At 42.0% G+C, this 18,392-nt stretch overlaps 1 protein-coding gene across 3 annotated transcripts in view; it reads left to right on the top strand.

Moving 5' to 3' along the window:
• The first annotated feature begins 6,348 nt into the window (after nucleotides 1–6,348).
• The window catches only part of LGR4 (leucine rich repeat containing G protein-coupled receptor 4), a 142,603-nt gene continuing 130,559 nt past the window's right edge, over nucleotides 6,349–18,392 (top strand). The window contains exon 1 of one of the 3 annotated variants that reach the window (XM_016194244.2): nucleotides 6,349–7,057. In XM_016194244.2, coding sequence (XP_016049730.1) covers nucleotides 6,873–7,057 — 185 coding nt within the window. In that variant the 5' untranslated portion in view covers nucleotides 6,349–6,872. The remainder of the gene's footprint in view (nucleotides 7,058–18,392) is intronic. The other 2 variants (XM_060176665.1, XM_007536964.3) reach the window with 2 other exon arrangements.

Here is an 18,392-nt window from a genome sequence, read left to right on the forward strand (position 1 = left end):
AAGTCTTCTCCCCACATCTAATCACAACTTCTCTTTGATCCTAATGCCTCTTATTGCTTTCTGTTCTAGATTTCTTTACCACTGTGTTCACATAAGCCATGAAGCTCCAGAGGAGCCATGGTAGCAAAAAGGGGAAGAAAAACCAGATTTTAAAAGCATTAGGCATTAATAGGAACATATTTCTTCAAATGCTTTGAAATTTGGAGCCAATATGAATTTTCAAAAGTGCTAAGAAAGATATCCAACCAGGTCATGGACACGAAAGAACTTTTAGGTGGCATTTTGAGATAAACTGGCTGCAGGCTGTGAGTATGGATCCACCTGTCAACATTCATATTCAGCAGGGAAGCATCTATCTTGAGAACGCTATTGTCAGAATAGGGACTTGTCAAATGTCCGATAGTTGTGATATTCTTTTGCTACTCCCTGAATGTATCGTGATTTAAAGTTTGATATTTATAAGTACATCTATCTGCTCATATAGTTCCATGTGTATAAGAATATGTATAGATATAGATACAAGTTCATCTTCTGACGGTGAGTTAGATTTTAAGTATATGATTGTGTAAGGTTTAAAATATTTGTGATGCGGGAGTCGGGCGGTAGTGCAATGGGTTAAGCACAGGTGGTGCAAAGCACAAGGACCAGCGTAAGGATCCTGGTTGGCACCCCTGGCTCCCCATCTGCAGGGGAGTCACTTCACAGACGGTGAAGCAGGTCTGCAGGTGTCTATCTTTCTCTCCCCCCTCTGTCTTCCCCTCCTCTCTCCATTTCTCTCTGTCCTATCTAACAATGATGACACCAATAACAACAACAATAATAACTACAACAACAATAAAAAACAAGGACAACAAAAGGGAAAATAATAACTAATTAAAATATATTTGTAATGCCTTTTGGATGGGAGTGTAGTAAATTTTAAGTGCCCAGGATAACTTTTGGATCATTCATTTCAAAAAGGAGAATTTTAAAGCTTGAAATGGGCTATTTTGCACTCATTGTGTGCTATAACTTTCAGCATATCCTCATGCCAGAGACCAGGAGTCTGGATGTGGTTTGATCTCAGCTTTCAGGAAAATATGATTTTGAAGTGTGTTTCTAAATTTTACATAACTCTTGCACATTATTAAAAAATAACTATATTTGATAAAAGGTTAGCAGCCATATAACAGGGCTAGAAAACTATAGTCCATGAACCAAAACTAATCCAATAATATCATATCATTCCTGCTAAAAAAGCTTTAGTGAAACACAGTTTTATCTATTTTTTTATACAGTATAAATGGCTTTTGTGTTACAATGGTAAGGTGGTAGTTGTCACTGAGAGTACAGGCCCCACAAAACTCCAAATACTTACTACTTTGTCCATGACAACAAAAGCAAATAGAAAAATATAGTCGTAATCAAAGAACTCCAAATTTAAACTATAATTTCATTTCATATAAGATTTCATCGCAGGATGCCAAAGTTTCTTCTGCGTTCAGTCTTTTAGTCTCAAAAAAATAATTAAAATTTTAAAATATTAATTATTTTTATTTATTTTTATTTTGGATAGAGACAAAGAAATAGAGAGGGGAGGAGGAGAGGTGGGGAAGAGAGGCACCAACAGCAACTTCACCACTCCTAAAGCTTCCTGCCTGCAGTTGGGATTGGAGGCTTGATCCTGGGTCCTTTTGCACTGTAATGTGTGTGCTCTACCAGGTGTGCAATCACCTTGCCCCTTTACATTTTCTAAAAATGTAAAGTTAGCAGCAATAAATGCTGGAGAGGTTGTGGGGACAAAGGAACCCTCCTGCACTACTGGTGAAAATATAAATTGGTCCAGCCCTGTTGGGTAGTATGCCACCTCCCCCTGGCTTCTGCTTAACCATATGCCTATATAGGGATTTACTGATCCAAAGCTTTGGTCTATTTACATAAATCACTTTTACATTTACATAAAGCACTCCAGGGCATTGGTGGTTCAGTGATAGGATTCTCGCCTGTTCCGCCCCCTCCTTGTCACACTCTGATTTTCACCAGTCACTTTTCTCTCCACCCTCTCTATATCACATCCTGTTTCCACCCTACTTGGAGAGTATAAAAACAGCTGCTCTTCTGATTAAAGACATTTGGAAACTGCTTTCCTGCTCCGAGAGTTCCAGAGTGTATCTCCTGCGGAAGTTAGTGCGGCACGAGTTCCTGATCCCTCTCCCACGCAGCAGCCTAGATCGGCTCCAGTTGAGTTCTCTCCAACCCAGAGAGCACTAGCTCGGGAAGAAGTACCCTCAGGCTATCCCGGCACAGCCCTTGTGGAGAGCAGTCTGGAGAACTCTCAGAAGACCAGAAGTAGACCTTCCCTATGACCCTCCAATTCCTCTCCTAGGGATATATCCTAAGGAATCAAATACACCCATCCAAAAAGGTCTGTGTATATCTATGTTTGTAACAGCCAAAACCTGGAAGCAGCTGAGGTGTCCAACAACAGATGAGTGGCTGAGTAAGTTGTGGTCTATACACACAATGGAATACTACTCAGCTATTAAAAATGGTGAATTCACCTTCTTTACCCCATCTTGGGTGTATCTTGAAGAATCATGTTAAGTGATTTCAAGAAACAGAAGGATGAATATGAGATGATCTCACTCATAGACTGAAGTCGAAAAACAAGATCAAAGCAGAACTTGGACTGGAGTTGTTATATTGCACCAAAGTAAAAGACTCTTGGGGGAGGGGGAGGGTTCAGGTCCTGGAACATGATGGCAGAGGACCTAGTGGGGGTTGTATTGTTATGTGGAAATGAAATGCATGTATACACTATTGCATTTCACTGTCAACTATAAACCATTAATCCCCCAATAAAGAAATTAAATATATATATTTTATTTATGGGGGTTGGGTGGCGGTGCACTGGGTTAAGCACATAGGGCAGAATTTGCAGACTGGCTCAAGGATTCTGGTTCTAGCACCCACACACACACCGGCTCTCACCCACATGTGGGTTACTTTGCAAGTGGTGAAACAGGTCTGTAGGTGTCTCTTTCTCTCCTTATCCCTGTCTTCCCCTCCTCTCTCAATTTCTCTCTGTCCTATCCAACAACAACAGTAGCAACAATAACAGCAAGAACAGCAAGAAAAACAATGGAAAAAAGATGGCTTCTAGGAGCAGTGGATTCGTAGTGCAGGCACTGAGACCTAGCGATAACCACAGAGACAAATTATATATATATATATATATTTTTTTTCTTTTTCTTTTAATGAGAGAAAAATTCATACAGAGAAAGACTAGAGCACAGTTCAGCTCTGACTTATGGTAATGCTGGGGACTGAGCCTGGAATTTTGGAAGCTCAGGCATGAAAGTCTTTTTGCATAATCATTATGCTGTTTCTCCAGCCCCAGAATAAATACATATTTTAAAAAATCTACATGTACATTTTATCTTAAATATCAACCTCTCCTTTCAGCTAAGTTGCTATTCCTAAAATATTATTCCTTAAAAAATAAAGAATAGGTGGCAGGTGACACAGTTCCCTTGGATAGTACTGTTTTGCCCTGTTGTATACAAACATGGCTCCTACTACATTGAAAGGAAGTTCAGAAGTGTGCCATCTTTAACTCTAACTTTCTCTTTAACTGCCTCTCCACCTCTCACTCCCTAACTAAAAAAAACTAAATAACCAAGTAAATAAATAAATAAATAAATGGATAGGACTGGGCAATTAGGATAGGGTCATGCAAATAACATTCATGCCTAAGGCTCCAAAATCAGAGATTGATTTCCATGTATCACCATAAGCCAGAGCTAAGCAGTGCTTCTGGTTAAAATAAAAACAAAAAAATTTAAGTATACCTTTAAAAAGTAAAGAAAAAAGCTTTCCAAGTGTGAGCCCTGTACTATCCATTATTGTAGCATGGCATATGTCAAAATGCTAATTCCTGCATTTCACCACACTTATGAAATAACTTCGCTTTTTTTTTTTTTTTTTTGCCTCCAGGGTTATTGCTGGTTCTCAGTGCCTGCACCACGAATACACTGCTCCTGGAGGCCTATTTTTTTTCTTTTCCCCTTTTGCTACCCTTGTTGTTTTACAGTTGTTGTGGTCATTATTATTGTTATTATTAATGTCGTTGTTTTTGGATAGGACAGAGAGAAATGGAGAGAGGAGGGGAAGACAGAGAGGGGGAGAAAAAGATAGACACCTGCAGACCTGCTCCACCTCTTGGGAAGCAACCCCCACCCCTTGCAGGTGGAGAGCCGGGGCTCCAACCCGGATCCTTATGCTGGTCCTTGCACTTTGCGCCAAGTGCGCTTAACCCGCTGCGTCACCGCCAGACCCCCCACTTTTCATTTTTAACCAAGCTTTGCATGTGATATTCATGCTTAATAAACTTTGAAAACAAACACTTTTAAAAAAAAGTAAGTAAGTTATTAGTGAAAAAATAAAAGCAGTCAATATAATCTATACTTGTTACTTTCAAACAGCAAGACAGGGACAGGGCAGTGGCACAACCTGTGGAGTACACAACTTACAGTGCACTAGGACCTGAGTTCAAGCCTCTGCTCCCTATCTGGAGGGAGAAATTTTACCAGTAGTGAAGCAGTGCTGTAGGTGTCTTTCTCTTTCTCCGTTTCTCACTCCTCCTTCCCTCTTGATTTCTCTCAGTATCCAATAAATAAATGAAAGGAAAAAAAAAAAACAGGACAAAGTGATATCTTGGCAAGAGGAACTGATATTTCAGTGTTGTTTTAAAAGACAGGTCTTCAAGTAATCAAAAAAAGTAACTTTCCGGGGTTGGGCGGTAGCGCAGCGGGTTGAGCGCGCATGCGCAAAGCACAAGGACCAGCGCAGGGATCCCGGTTAGAGCCCCTGGCTCCCCACCTGCAGGGGAGTCGCTTCACAAGCGGTGAAGCAGGTCTGCAGGTGTCTTTCTCTCCCCCTCTCTGTCTTCCCCTCCTCTCTCCATTTCTTTCTGTCCTATCCAGCAACGAACGATATTAACGACAACAATAATAATCACAACAAAGCTACAACAACAAGGTCAACAAAAGGATGAAGAAATGGCCTTCAGGAGCAGTGGATTCATGGTGCAGGCCCTGAGCCCCAGCAATAACCCTGGAGGCAAAAAAAAAAAAAAAAAAAGAAAGAAAGAAAAACAGTAAAAAAAAAAAGTAACTTTCCAATTCTTACTTTACTTGTTTGTAAGACTTGCTAGGAAATAGTGAAAATGAGCTAGACAATGGAAGCCAATATAAAAAAGGCTCCGAGGGTATCAAACCAGTAGCCAGGGGTCCAGGAGTTGTTTTGTGTAGATCATGGGCACGGCACAATATCAGATTATTTATCTATAACATCAGAGTTATCTATCTGTAAATCTTATTGCAGATCTACAACTAGAGGAAATACATCGTTTTGAAAGACTTATTAAGAAGAGAGACAGAATCATAGCATCACCCTGATACATTCAGAGCTAGCGATTGAACTTGAGACCTCATGCTTGTAAATTCAAAACTCTATCCATGCTACCGCTTTCTAGGCAGCAAAATATGTTTAACACCGAGACTGCCACTGCCTTCTCATTTAGCACTCAAATGTCGTGTTGCCTGGAAAAATCATGCAGTGTTCAGAAACATCATCTTCTTTGACCTTTACAAAAATGCTGTGTTTTAGAACTTCAAAGTTTTTTTTGTTGGGATTCCGGCCAGTAGAACTTTTTATTTATTTATTTTTTTAAATCACAGTTGGCCAGTTGGTTACTTACTAAGACATAGCTACCAAGTGTCTATTAAGACATGCACTGTTCAAATGTAACACATGGGTAAAAATCCAAATATTTATGCCAGACTCCGGAAACATTTGCCTCTTGCAGTTGAAAATCTATTTGCTATTTGCAAGGCTACCAATATCCTCGCCCTTTGGAACTGTGGCGAGTCATCTGAAACTTAACTGAATGCTGGAAGCAAGTCCTGCTTTTCAGGTCATCCATGTAGGAGATCCAATTTCTGCAGAGGAAGAAAGGCTGATGGGGGAAAGAAAAAACAGACTCTTCAGATGCTTCTACATTAAATCTACAACTTGCCATAAAAATCAAGTCAAATCAGGGATTATGCTTTGAGTCACCACCACCACAATGTCACTCAAGACCTATAAATACGCCCCTCTGGTCGTACTCTTGCCCAATGGTGGCTCTTCTCCTTGCATAGTAATAAGCTCAAGACCTCCCCGGACCAATAGCGCTCCGGAAGGAGGGTCAGTTTTGCATGTACCTAAGTGATTTGCATAACCCAGCGGCTGGGGGCTTGGGAAACTGAGCATGCAACCCTAGAAGGGAAAGGGACGGGAGGAGATTGAGCTGTGGCGGCGAGAGGTCGCGAAACAGCCGGGGCGTTTGCGCGAGAGCGGGGCTGGAGCTGGGGCTGGGGCTGGGGCTGGGGCTGGGGCTGGGGCTGGGGCTGGGGCTGGGGCTGGGGCTGGGGCTGGGGCTGGGGCTGGGGCTGGGGCTGGTGCCGGTGCCGGCATGGCTGAAGGCTGCGCTCCGCAACCTTGAAGAGCGACTGCGGCAGGAGGCAGGGTCTGGGGAGGCGGGTGCGATGGCAGAGCGCGGCCCCCGCCGCTGCGCCCAGCCGAGTCTGCTGGCCTGAGCCGCTGGAGGAGTGGGGCTGCCTCTGCGCTTCCATGGAGCAGCGGGAAGGGCGAGACTCCGCAGCGCGGCGTTCCTGCGCTGCCGCGGCGGACTGTTGAAGGGGCCGAGCCCGCGCGATCACCGACCAAGGAGCCCCCGCCCCAGCCCGCAGGCCCGCGGATCGGCGCGGCGGGGTCCGTCAGAGGGCGGCGGAGGCGCGCGGAGCGAGCGGCGCCGGGGGGAGAGGCCGGCGCGGGAGGCGGCCGCAGCAATGCCGGGCCCGCTGGGGCTGCTCTGCTTCTTCGCCCTGGGGCTGCGCGGCTCGGCCGAACCCAGCGGCGCGGCGCCGCCTCTGTGCGCGGCGCCCTGCAGCTGCGACGGCGACCGTCGGGTGGACTGCTCCGGGAAGGGGCTGACTGCCGTGCCGGAGGGGCTGAGCGCCTTCACTCTAGCACTGTGAGTGCGGGCTGTCGGGCCGCCGGGGAGGGGAGGAGGAAGACTGAGCTGGGCTGGCGGAACCGGCGGGCACCCCCTCCCCCACCCTAGTGTCTCCAGAGGGGGGCGTTGGACACCTGTGTGGCTGGGTGCTTGGCACCCACTCCCAAGCCGCGGACTTTCCAAACTTGGCCCCTACCAAGGGGGTTTGAAACGCGAGTAGTTTTCTCCCCTGCTTTGGGGGCACAATCTTCCTTTCCAGCTCCCTTGTGCATCTGGGGCTAAAGGGGAATCTGTAAACACTTGCTCCTTTTCGCTTGCCCTCCTCTTCCCGTGCAGGGCCCCTACTCTACTGGCAAGAGCTTTGCTATCCGTAGGGATGACGGCGCCTAGAACTTGGCCTGAGTCTGCAGACCGAGGCACGTTTCTTAGGGAAGCAAGCACCTGGAGCCTCCTCGGCTCCAGCAAGTCGGGGTTAGGAACACCTGCCTTCCAGCTTGGCCCTATCCAGGTGGGGCAGACTGGCCGCCAAACGCCCAAGCTTTGGGAGAGCAGGGAAGCCTGGCGAAAACAAACGCCCAAGCTTTGGGAGAGCAGGGAAGCCTGGCGAAAACAAGGGAGAAGTGGGGGCGAGGGGAGGGAGAGGAATTGCAGGTTTCTCTTGGTGAAAACACTCTCCTTACTCAACAAGGCCTTCTACAGAAAGCATGCTACCTCAAGTTCAGGATGGTGGGAGAAATTCAAAGTTCCAGAGCATATGCTCTGTCTAGTGGGAAAGGTACGGAGCAAGTTTTCTGTTGTATCCTAAGAACATTGCTGACTGGTCTTGACTCCTAATATCTCTCTCCTCAAAAGGTGGCTAGAGAACTTTAGTCATTCCTGGTAGGAAAGAAGAGGAATCTGAAATAGGTGTTGGAGGTGGCGTTGGCAAGTGCAAGCAATAGAGAAGGAATAGGGAAATTGAGTGCAGGGCTTGGTGTATGTTCCTGTTCTTCTTGTGTTGAGTGATTAAATCAAGAGCAGTGAAAGAAATGTTTGAGAGAGGAAGGGATTCTCGGCCCTTGGATAACAGGGAATCCCTATTACCTTATAGCTACTTAAAGGGACCTCTTAGAAATGGACAGTTTAAAATCAGTAACAGCCTGCGAAGAAATCCTTTCATGCAGGCCAGAGCTGTATTATTTCCAAGTGGGTGGTGTGAAGTGCTCTGCTCACTGCCTGTAGGGGTCTACTGAGTATTGAGGTCTATTGCTGTTGAACCTGTCTCTGCCTCTGGATCCTTACCTCCTAATCCTCTACTTTAGAAATCTTAGGTTAAGGTTCTCTAGTTACTATTGCAGTCATTTTCCACAAATATGGTGAAATTAAATGTGTCACTGAAAAAAGTAACTTTGTACTGAACAGCAGTTTGCCCACAAAGAGACATTAAATAGACAGGTTTGAGTGGGAAAGGGAAGTGGGGGAGAGAAAGAAGATGGAGGAGCTGAGGTAACCCCATCCCAGTGCCCTCTTGAAACTTTAAGGGAATTCATGCAGGAGAGATGCCTTTACCTGAAACCTCTTTCAAGCCTTCCCATAGTACAAAAACATAGTTTTACTATTTTAACTAATTGTAAAGTGAGTAAACTTACCCTCTAAAGAAAATGGTTCTTTTACATTAGGACCTATAATCATATAGAAATCATCTGTTAAAAAACATTTATTTATTAATGATGGAACCAGAATATCTCTCTGACATATGTGATATAGGGGGATTGACCTCTCGACCTCATACGTTAAAAAGTCTAGTGCTTCATGCATTGTAGTACTACTACCTCCCGGGACATGGTAATCTCTTTTTTTTTTTTTTATAAGTGCATGTTCCTGTCTGTCTGGCTTTTCATCAAAGAACTCACCATAGATAGTTAAATGGAATATTTTTAACTTTGAGCCTTATAGAAGTTAACTATGAATGACTTAGGAAACAGAAAAATAGTGGGCAGCAGTCTTTATTAGATTGCCTAAACTGGCGTTACCATAGTACTGACTAAATCTTGGTGGCAGTGATGAGTGCATATGGTATAGTCTTCCACTTGGGTCTTGTAGGTGGTGATTGTACACTAATAATTTCTCATTTTACTCTCAACAGTGCATATTATGTCACTTTGTCTATCTAAAGTGCATTTTAAGGGCAGTGTATTTTCATTTGGTAAAACCATGTTTATGTGGTGTAGGTGTTGTGCATTTGTATATCCAGTGATCCTGATAGGAAGTTTGGATTCATCTGGAGTCATATATATTGCCTCCAGTGTTATTGCTGGGGCTTGGTGGAATCCACTGCTCCTGGAGGCTATTTTTTCCCCTTTTACTGCCCCCCCCTTTTAATTGTTGTTGTGGTTATTATTGTTGTCATTGTTGCTGTCATTGTTGGAAAAGACAGAGAAATGGAGAGAGGAGGGGAAGACAGAGGGGGAGAGAAAGATAAACACCTGCAGACCTGCTTCACAGCTTGTGAAGCGACCCCTCTGCAGGTGGGAGGTGTGGGTCTGGAACCAGGATCCTTACTCAGGTCCTTGAGCTTTGTGCCTTGTGCACTTAACCTGCTGCACTATCGCCCAGCTCCCATTTGTTTCATTTTGTTTTACCAGAGCACCACTCAGCTCTGTTAGTGGTATGGGGGCTCTCACATTCAAGTCCTGTGTAGTGTTGCTTCACCATCTCCCTAACTCTTCTTAGTGCTTTTAATCTCTTTTCCATCACAACTTGTTTTTTGTAGCCGGGGTTATCACTGTCATTGCCAGTATTACAAACCCACTGCTCCTGGCAGCCATCCTCCCACCCCCTGCCTTTTCTTTCTTTCTGTTTTATTAGATAGGACAAAGAGAAATTGAGAGGGGTCAGGGAGATACAGAGGGAGCAAGATAGACACCCGCAGACTTGCTTCACTTCTTGTGAAGTGCCAGTGGAGAGTGGGGGGGGGGGCTCCAACCCAGGTCCTTAAACATAGTAATGTGTGCACTCAACTTATTGTGCCACCACCCAGCCCCCATCACTATTTTAGTGAGCTACAGTTATACACCAAGGGACAAGATCCTAGGTCCCTAAACTTTTGTTGAACTGTTCCTAATTTCTGGAGCATGTATACTAAGATCTTTTTAGTTACACATACAATTCCAAATACAAGAATAGAAGTTAATGTAGTCCAGTCACAGGGGAAATGACTCAAGTAGACCTGAATACCTGGGGTTCCTGGGCTTATCCCGGATCTCTCTCATATGAAACATTGTCATGTAATATATCTTGGGGGTGGGTGGGTGGGAGGAAGTTAAACAGGTGAACCTATAATTAATAATTAAAGTTTAATTTATTTATTTTTCCTTTTGTTGCCCTTGTTTTTTTTGTTGTTGTAGTTATTATTGTTATTGATATTGTCATTGTTAGGACAGAGAGATATGGAGAGAGGAAGGGAAGACAGAGAGGGAAGAGAAAGACACCTGCAGACCTGCTTCATCACTTGTGAATCGATCCCCCTGCAGGTGGGGAGTGCGGGGCTGGAACTGGGATCCTTACTCCAGTCCTTGTGCTTTGTGCCACGTGCACTTAACCCACTGCACTACCACCCAATTCCCCATAATTATGAAAGTTTTTTTTATGTTCACGTCATTCCTCAGTTGTGTAGCATGTTTCACCTCCCTCAAATGCTATATAGTTTACAAACTAGAGACCTCAGGACTGACAGAGAGCTGCATTTTATTTTCCTCGATTTGGATTCTACAGGGCCTGGTACATAGGCAGTACAAAAACATTGCACTGAATACATTAGTTAAGACTACATTGAGAAGCAGAATTGGGTCTTGGATTTTAGACATTCCCACAAAAAATTGCTGTATTCAGCATTCTCAGCATTTATAGTCTTGTCCAGATCTGAGAAGGCCCCAGAGAGAGGATACCTGGTTCTTCTCTGTTAGGCTTGTTTAAACTTGTTCAGTCTAACAGTGCCTATTTCCTGCTGAAAGCTGCTTTCTCCAAGTCTGGGGGCAGAAACAAATGTAATCCTCTGCATTGTTGATGGTATTTCTGGGCTCACACCATGTGTTGCACCTGTAGTGATTATATTTTCTAGCAGCAACTCTCAGTGTCACAGTGCTCTGGCCTGTTTCAATTGACCCTGAGGTGTTTTAAAGGAAGTAATCTTCCTAACAAGTATTAAAATTCAGACTTTATATCATCACTGCACTCAGGGGTACTGCCATGTTAATAATGGTCATTCTTTATCATCAACATTGCAGAAGTTCTGACTGAGAGAGGATGAAGTCACAGGGTCATGGTGAGGCGTTGTGTCCACATGCTTTCTGGTTTGTGTGTCATAGCCACAAAGTTTGAGGACTGTGGGTCTGGAGTCCACATCCTTGATTATATCTAGTGCAGAGTTTTAAGATTTCAAACACTACTTCTGTGGTTTCATAGACACAGTGGTGGGTCTGAGCCAAATATCATAGTTCTTCCCAAGCCATTAAGTAATTGTGTGACCTTGTGCAAGTCATTTTACTTTATTTTGGGTAACAGTTTCCTCCTGTGAAATGTGAAGTAATTGGATTCACAGGACTAGGTTGCTTGCAGCTTCCTGCAGTGCTATGTTTTTATAATTCTTGCACAGTTTTAGAGTGGCAAAGTGGCAGAAACAGAGGGATCCTCTAACGAAAAGATCTCAGGGGTAGCAATGCTGTTGTTTCAGCTGAAGTTGCACAAGGCTATTTCTTACCACTCACTTGGAGGAGTTCTTTGTGTTTCAAACTGTGTGTTAGGAAATTTGCTATGGAGACTTGTTTTAGAATGCCTGACTAGCTAAAGCACTTTGCTAGGGTAGAACATACTTGTTTCCTGTGGGGATAGCTTTACATTTGGAAAAGAAAATCACTCTGTTTCAGTAATTTGGATACTGTACAGAAAGTTACTCACTGTCCTCACTTCCATGTAATTATCATAATCTCACTACCTTCACAGTGTGCTGTCCAGTACATGAGCAAGTAACCAAGCTTCTTATATGAAACTGTTGGTTACCTGAGTGTCTTTGAAGTTTTAAAAAAAAAGTAATTTGTTGTTTTTTTTCATCTCCTTTTAAAAACACCATCTCTGTTTCTTCCCTCTGCGCATTTATGCCAAACACCTTCCCATTAATGTACATTTCAAAATTATTTTCTGATGATTTTTTTCAAAGGCTACTGGTTTCCCTGGCATGTCAGCAGTTAGTAACTAACTAGTTATTAATAGATTTTTCTCCCATGGAACACTTTAATGTCTTTTGATTTTTAAATTTATAAAATGTCAGTGTTAACTCGTGTAGTTTCTTTCTAGAGATGCATTCATACATTTATGCTACATATATGATAATATGTATTACATACACATGGACTTGGCACTAAACAAGACCAAATTGTAAATACCTTTAAGTATATGTTTTCTTTTTTTTAAACAAATGAGTTAACTGTTGGGTTTTCTTTAAATACAAGAGAGAAAACATTTTACTGGCAATGTAGAGTTGATTTACAGATCTGTCAATAAATCACATAGGTGACCTTGAGTTGATGTTCTTAACCCTTTAGGGACTTAGTTTCTTTAACTGTAAAGCAGGAAACTAAACAACTTTTACTGCTAAGAAGTTTCAATTTCATTTGACTTAAAAAAAAAAGGCTTGTTTTCAGTTCTCTGCTGTAAGTAAAATTTAGGTGCCTAAGTGGTGGAATCTTGCATCCAGAAAACATTTCCAGTTGTCCAGCTCCACTGGAATATTTCCTTAGACTTGGGAGTCCATTGTGTCACAAGTCAGCAGTGTACTGGGCGTGGACTTGAACCACTAATTCTCTCTTTCTATGCTTCTTAGGGCTTGTAGTAAACATCATTATTTTGTGATTCCCATTCAAACTAAATGCTAATGACAGTTATGGTAACATAAGTGTTTAATGTCCAGGCACTTGGCTCTTAACATTAGAATTGTAAGGTAACTTTTGACAACTTAATCTCTTAGGGAAGATCAAAGTTCTATGCTGGTAGGTGGATCCAGGCAAGTTTAGGCATTTTCTCGGCTTCTGTCAGTCTAGCTCTCAAATTCTTATTTTAGTCATCTTTATAATAGTGGAAAATACTGACAGTTTACAAGTCTGGATTTTGTTTGCTGGACTCCTTGGTTGTGCGTATGTTTTTATTCCCTTTTTTCTCAATAATATTTGAATAGATGATGGCTGATATCTTTGAATATCAATGCTTTGAATTTCTCTGAATTGGTATAGAATATGAAACAAATGAAATTATAGGTATCATTTTAGTGAGTCATTCAACTTTTTCTAAGGCTCTATAAAAACAAGCATTTTCATGAAAGCTCAATATTTGTTGGTACACCTGGGTTAAAAGTTATATCCTGTTCAATGTTCCTTTTACTGTGAATAATATAACTGAGAGTGTTGTTAAGATAGCTTTACTAGCTTTACTCTTGATTTTTATTAACTTGATCCCAAGACTTGGTTTAAGAAATGGTTTATTCGGGGCTTCTGGCTGTAGCGCAGCGGGTTAAAGTGCACGTGGCGCAAAGTGCAAGGACTGGAGTGAGGATCCTGGTTCAGGCCCCCGGCTCCCCACCTGCAGGGGAGTCACTTCACAGGCGGTGAAGCAGGTCTGCAGGTGTCTGTCTTTCTCTCTCCCTCTCTGTCTTCCCCTCCTCTCTCCATTTCTCTCTGTCCTATCCAACAACAAGAACACCAATCATAACTACAACAACAAGGGCAACAAAAGGGAATAAATAATAAATAAATATTAAAAAAAAAGAAATGGTTTATTCAACTTGCTTTTCAGTTGCCCTGTGCAGCCTTCCAATTTTGGGCAATGCTAGAAGCCTGATTTCCTATATTTAAAAGAATATAAATATCTTTTTTGTTTTTCCACTTTGCTCAGTGATGTTTAGTTGTAAAATCTTCAGTAAGATAATAAAATATTCTAATTTAAAATTCTGTCAGTGGAGGTAAAAAAAAAAAAGAATAAGAAGCTAGGCCATTTAGCCAGCCAGTCTTCTTACACAAAGGCTAATTTGTCTCCCTTGTCAATTCTTTAGTTTATTTAAGCATTGTAGCTCAGGTAGTAGCTATACTGTCTGAAGTTGGGTGAGTTCAAAATTGAGTTTAGAAATTAGTTACAGCATGTGATAGGTCATGATTTGTACTCTGTATATAGTCAATAACTCTCAGTTTTTGAAAAGCTCTAGCAGTTAATACTCAAATACTCTTTAAATATCAAGATATAATTCTGTAGTTGTACACTGTGTATTCACTTACCTGTAAACAAATATTTTGTTATTAAACATTGTATATGTTGCTGGGACTATTTTTTAGCTAGTTCTTTTTTTTTTTTTTTTTCTCTTTTTTTTTTTTTATTTAAGAAAGGATTAATTAACAAAACCATAGGGTAGGAGGGGTACAACTCCACACAATTCCCACCGCCCAATCTCCATATCCCACTCCCTCCCCCGATAGCTTTCCCATTCTCTATCCCTCTGGGAGCATGGACCCAGGGTCATTGTGAGTTGCAGAAGGTAGAAGGTCTGGCTTCTGTAATTGCTTCCTCGCTGAACATGGGCGTTGACTGGTCGGTCCATACTCCCAGTCTGCCTCTCTCTTTCCCTAGTAGGATGGATCTCTGGGGAAGCTGAGCTCCAGGACACATTGGTGGTGTCTTCAATCCAGGGAAGTCTGGCCGGCATCCTGATGACACCTGGAACCTGGTGACTGAAAAGAGAGTTAACATACAAAGCCAAACAAACTGTTGAGCAATCATGGACCCAAAGCTTGGAAAAGTGGAGAGGAAGTATTAGGGAGGTACTCACTGCAAACTCTAGTATACTTCTGCTTTCTTACTTTGGTGCCATACTCCAAACTCAGTCAATTTCTGCTTTGCGTTTCTACTTCTTTTTTTTTTTTTTTTTACATGCATAACATTCCCCAGATTCCCATTTAGCAATACAACCCCCACTATTTCATTCATCATTTTTCATGGACCTGTATTCTCCCCACCCACCCACCCACCCACCCCAGAGTCTTTTACTTTGGTGTAATACTCCAATTCCATTTCAGGTTCGACTTGTGTTTTCTTTTCTAATCTTGTTTTTCAACTTCGGCCTGAGAGTGAGATCATCCCATATTCATCCTTCTGTTTCTGACTTATTTCACTCAACATAATTTTTTCAAGGTCCATCCAAGGTCGGCTGAAAATGGTGAAGTCACCATTTTTTACAGCTGAGTAGTATTCCATTGTGTATATATACCACAACTTGCTCAGCCACTCATCTGTTGTTGGACACCTGGGTTGCTTCCAGGTTTTGGCTATTACAAATTGTGCTGCCAAGAACATATGTGTACATAGATCTTTTTGGATGGATGTGTTGGGTTCCTTAGGATATATCCCCAGGAGGGGAATTGCAGGGTCATAGGGTAGGTCCATTTCTAGCCTTCTGAGAGTTCTCCAGACTGTTCTCCACAGAGGTTGGACCAATTGACATTCCCACCAGCAGTGCAGGAGGGTTCCTTTGACCCCACACCCTCTCCAGCATTTGCTGCTGTTACCTTTTCTGATGTGTGACATTCTCACAGGAGTGAAGTGATATCTCATTGTTGTCTTGATTTGCATTTCTCTGACAATCAGAGACTTGGAGCATTTTTTCATGTGTTTCTCGGCCTTTTGGATCTCTTCTGTGGTGAATATTCTGTCCAATTCCTCCCCCCATTTTTGGATGGGGTTATTTGTTGTCTTGTTGTTGAGTCTGGTAAGCTCTTTATATATGTTGGTTATTAAACTCTTATCTGATGTATGGCATGTAAAGATCTTCTCCCATTCTGTGAGGGGTCTCTTGATTTGGGTAGTGGTTTCTTTTGCTGTGAAGAAGCTTTTTAATTTGATGTAGTCCCATAGGTTTATACTTGCCTTAGTCTTCCTTGTAATTGGATTCGTTTCATTGAAAATGTCTTTAAAATTTATGTGGAAAAAAGTTCTTCCAATATTTTCCTCTAAGTATCTGATAGTTTCTGGTCTAACATCCAAGTCCTTGATCCACTTGGAATTTACTTTTGTATTTGGTGAAATACAGTGATTCAGCTTCATTCTTCTGCATGTTTCAACCCATTGTTTCCAACACCATTTGTTGAAGAGACTCTGCTTTCCCCATGTAATAGTCTGGGCCCCTTTGTCAAAGATTAGATGTCCATAGGTGTGGGGCCTCATTTCTGGGCTCTCAATTCTATTCCACTGGTCAGTGTGTCTGTTCATGTTCCAGTACCAAGCAGTTTTGATGACAATGGCCCTATAATATAGTTTGAGATCTGGCAGTGTGATGCCTCCGGTTCTGTTCTTTTTTCTCAAGATTGTTTTGGCAATTCTAGGTCTTTTCTGGTTCCAGATAAACATTTGTAGCATTTTTTCTATTCTCCTAAAAAATGTGCTTGGGATCTTGATGGGGATAGCATTAAATTTGTAGATGGCTCTGGGTAATATATTCATTTTGATGATGTTAATTCTTCCAACCCATGAGCATGGAATATCTTTCCACTTCTTTGTGTCTTTTTCAATTTCTTTGAGTAGTGACTCATAATTTTCAGTATACAAGTCTTTCACTTCTTTGGTTAGGTTTATTCCTAGATATTTTATTGTTTTTGTTGCTATAGAAAAAGGAACTGATTTCTGGATTTCAATTTCTTCTAACTTAGTGTTTGCATAGAGGAATGCCACTGACTTTTGAATGTTAATTTTATAGCCTGACACATTACTGTATTGCCTGATGATTTCCAAAAGCTTCTTGCTAGATTCCTTAGGTTTTTCCATGTATACTATCATGTCATCTGCAAATAAGGAGAGTTTGACTTCTTCTCTTCCAATCTGTATTCCTTTAATTCCTTGCTCCTGCCTGATTGCTATGGCAAGAACTTCCAGCACTATGTTGAATAGTAATGGTGATAGTGGGCAGCCCTGTCTAGTACCTGATCTGAGGGGAAATGCTTCCAGTTTTTCACCATTGAGTATGATGTTGGCTGTAGGTTTGCTATATATAGACTCCACTATCTTCAGGAATTTTCCATCTATTCCTATTTTTTGTAGTGTTTTGATCATAAAGGGATGTTGTATTTTGTCAAAGGCTTTCTCTGCATCTATTGATATGACCATGTGGTTTTTGGTCTTGCTTTTGTTGATGTGGTGGATCACATTGATTGATTTACGTATATTAAACCAACCTTGCATGCCTGGGATAAACCCCACTTGGTCATGATGAACAATCTTTTTGATATACTGCTGTATCCGGTTGGTTAGAATTTTGTTCAATATTTTCGCATCTATGTTCATCAGAGATATTGGTCTGTAGTTTTCTTTTTTGGTTGTGTCCCTGTCTGCTTTTGGTATCAGGGTGATGTTGGCTTCATAGATTTAGCTAGTTCTTTAAGAGTACACGAAATATTCTGTGTTATGTATAGACTATTAAAACTTATTGTTTCTTTTGTCTCTAAGACAGATTTTGATGCCTTGCACATATTAATTATTGAAAGAAAAAAAGGCATAGAGATCATATTCCTTCCCCCCCCAGCAAGATCTGGCATTAGGCATCTCTTATTTATGCAAGTGATCAGTAATTTAAGTTAAAAAAATTAACACTATTCTAAAGTATATTTTTGTCGTTCTCTTAACTTTCTATATTGAAAGGTCTTATTGGGGAAAGCACCAGTGCCCTATCCTTCACTCTCATGGCATTATGTTGGCCCATAAGAATATAAGAATTTCAGGGGCCTGGGCAGTGGTGCTGCAGGTTAAGCGCATATGGCTCAAAGCGCAAAGAACAGCATAAGGATCAAGGTTCGAGCCCCAGCTCCCCACCTGCAGCTGGGGGGAAGGGTGCTTCACAAGTGGTGAAGCAGGTCTGCAGGTGTCTGTCTTTCTCTCGCTGTCTCTGTCTTCCCTTCCTCTCTCAATTTCTCTCTGTCCTATCCAACAATTAACAGTAACAACAACAATGGCAACAAAATGGGAAAAAAGGACTCCAGGAGTGGTAGACTCTTCGTGGAGGTACAGAGTCCTATCAATAACCCTGGAGGCAAAGAAAAAAAAGAGTATAAGAATCTCTTTATAAGGAAATATAAACCATAGATATTTTGGGAGGCAGCTGGGTCAACAAGGGGTAGATGTTTAGATCCCCAGACTAGTCTGTTGTCTGTGTTACTGCCAAAACATGTGTGGAGGAAGCATACTTAATATATACCAAGGTATTTAATTTGTATTTAAATATTCTGACTTAAGCCAAATACTGTGCAAAACCCTCTTAGCTAGTTTTCTCTATTTTTATACTTGGAGAGTA

Source organism: Erinaceus europaeus, chromosome 17 (genome assembly GCF_950295315.1).
Source record: "Erinaceus europaeus chromosome 17, mEriEur2.1, whole genome shotgun sequence".
NCBI lineage: Eukaryota > Metazoa > Chordata > Mammalia > Eulipotyphla > Erinaceidae > Erinaceus > Erinaceus europaeus.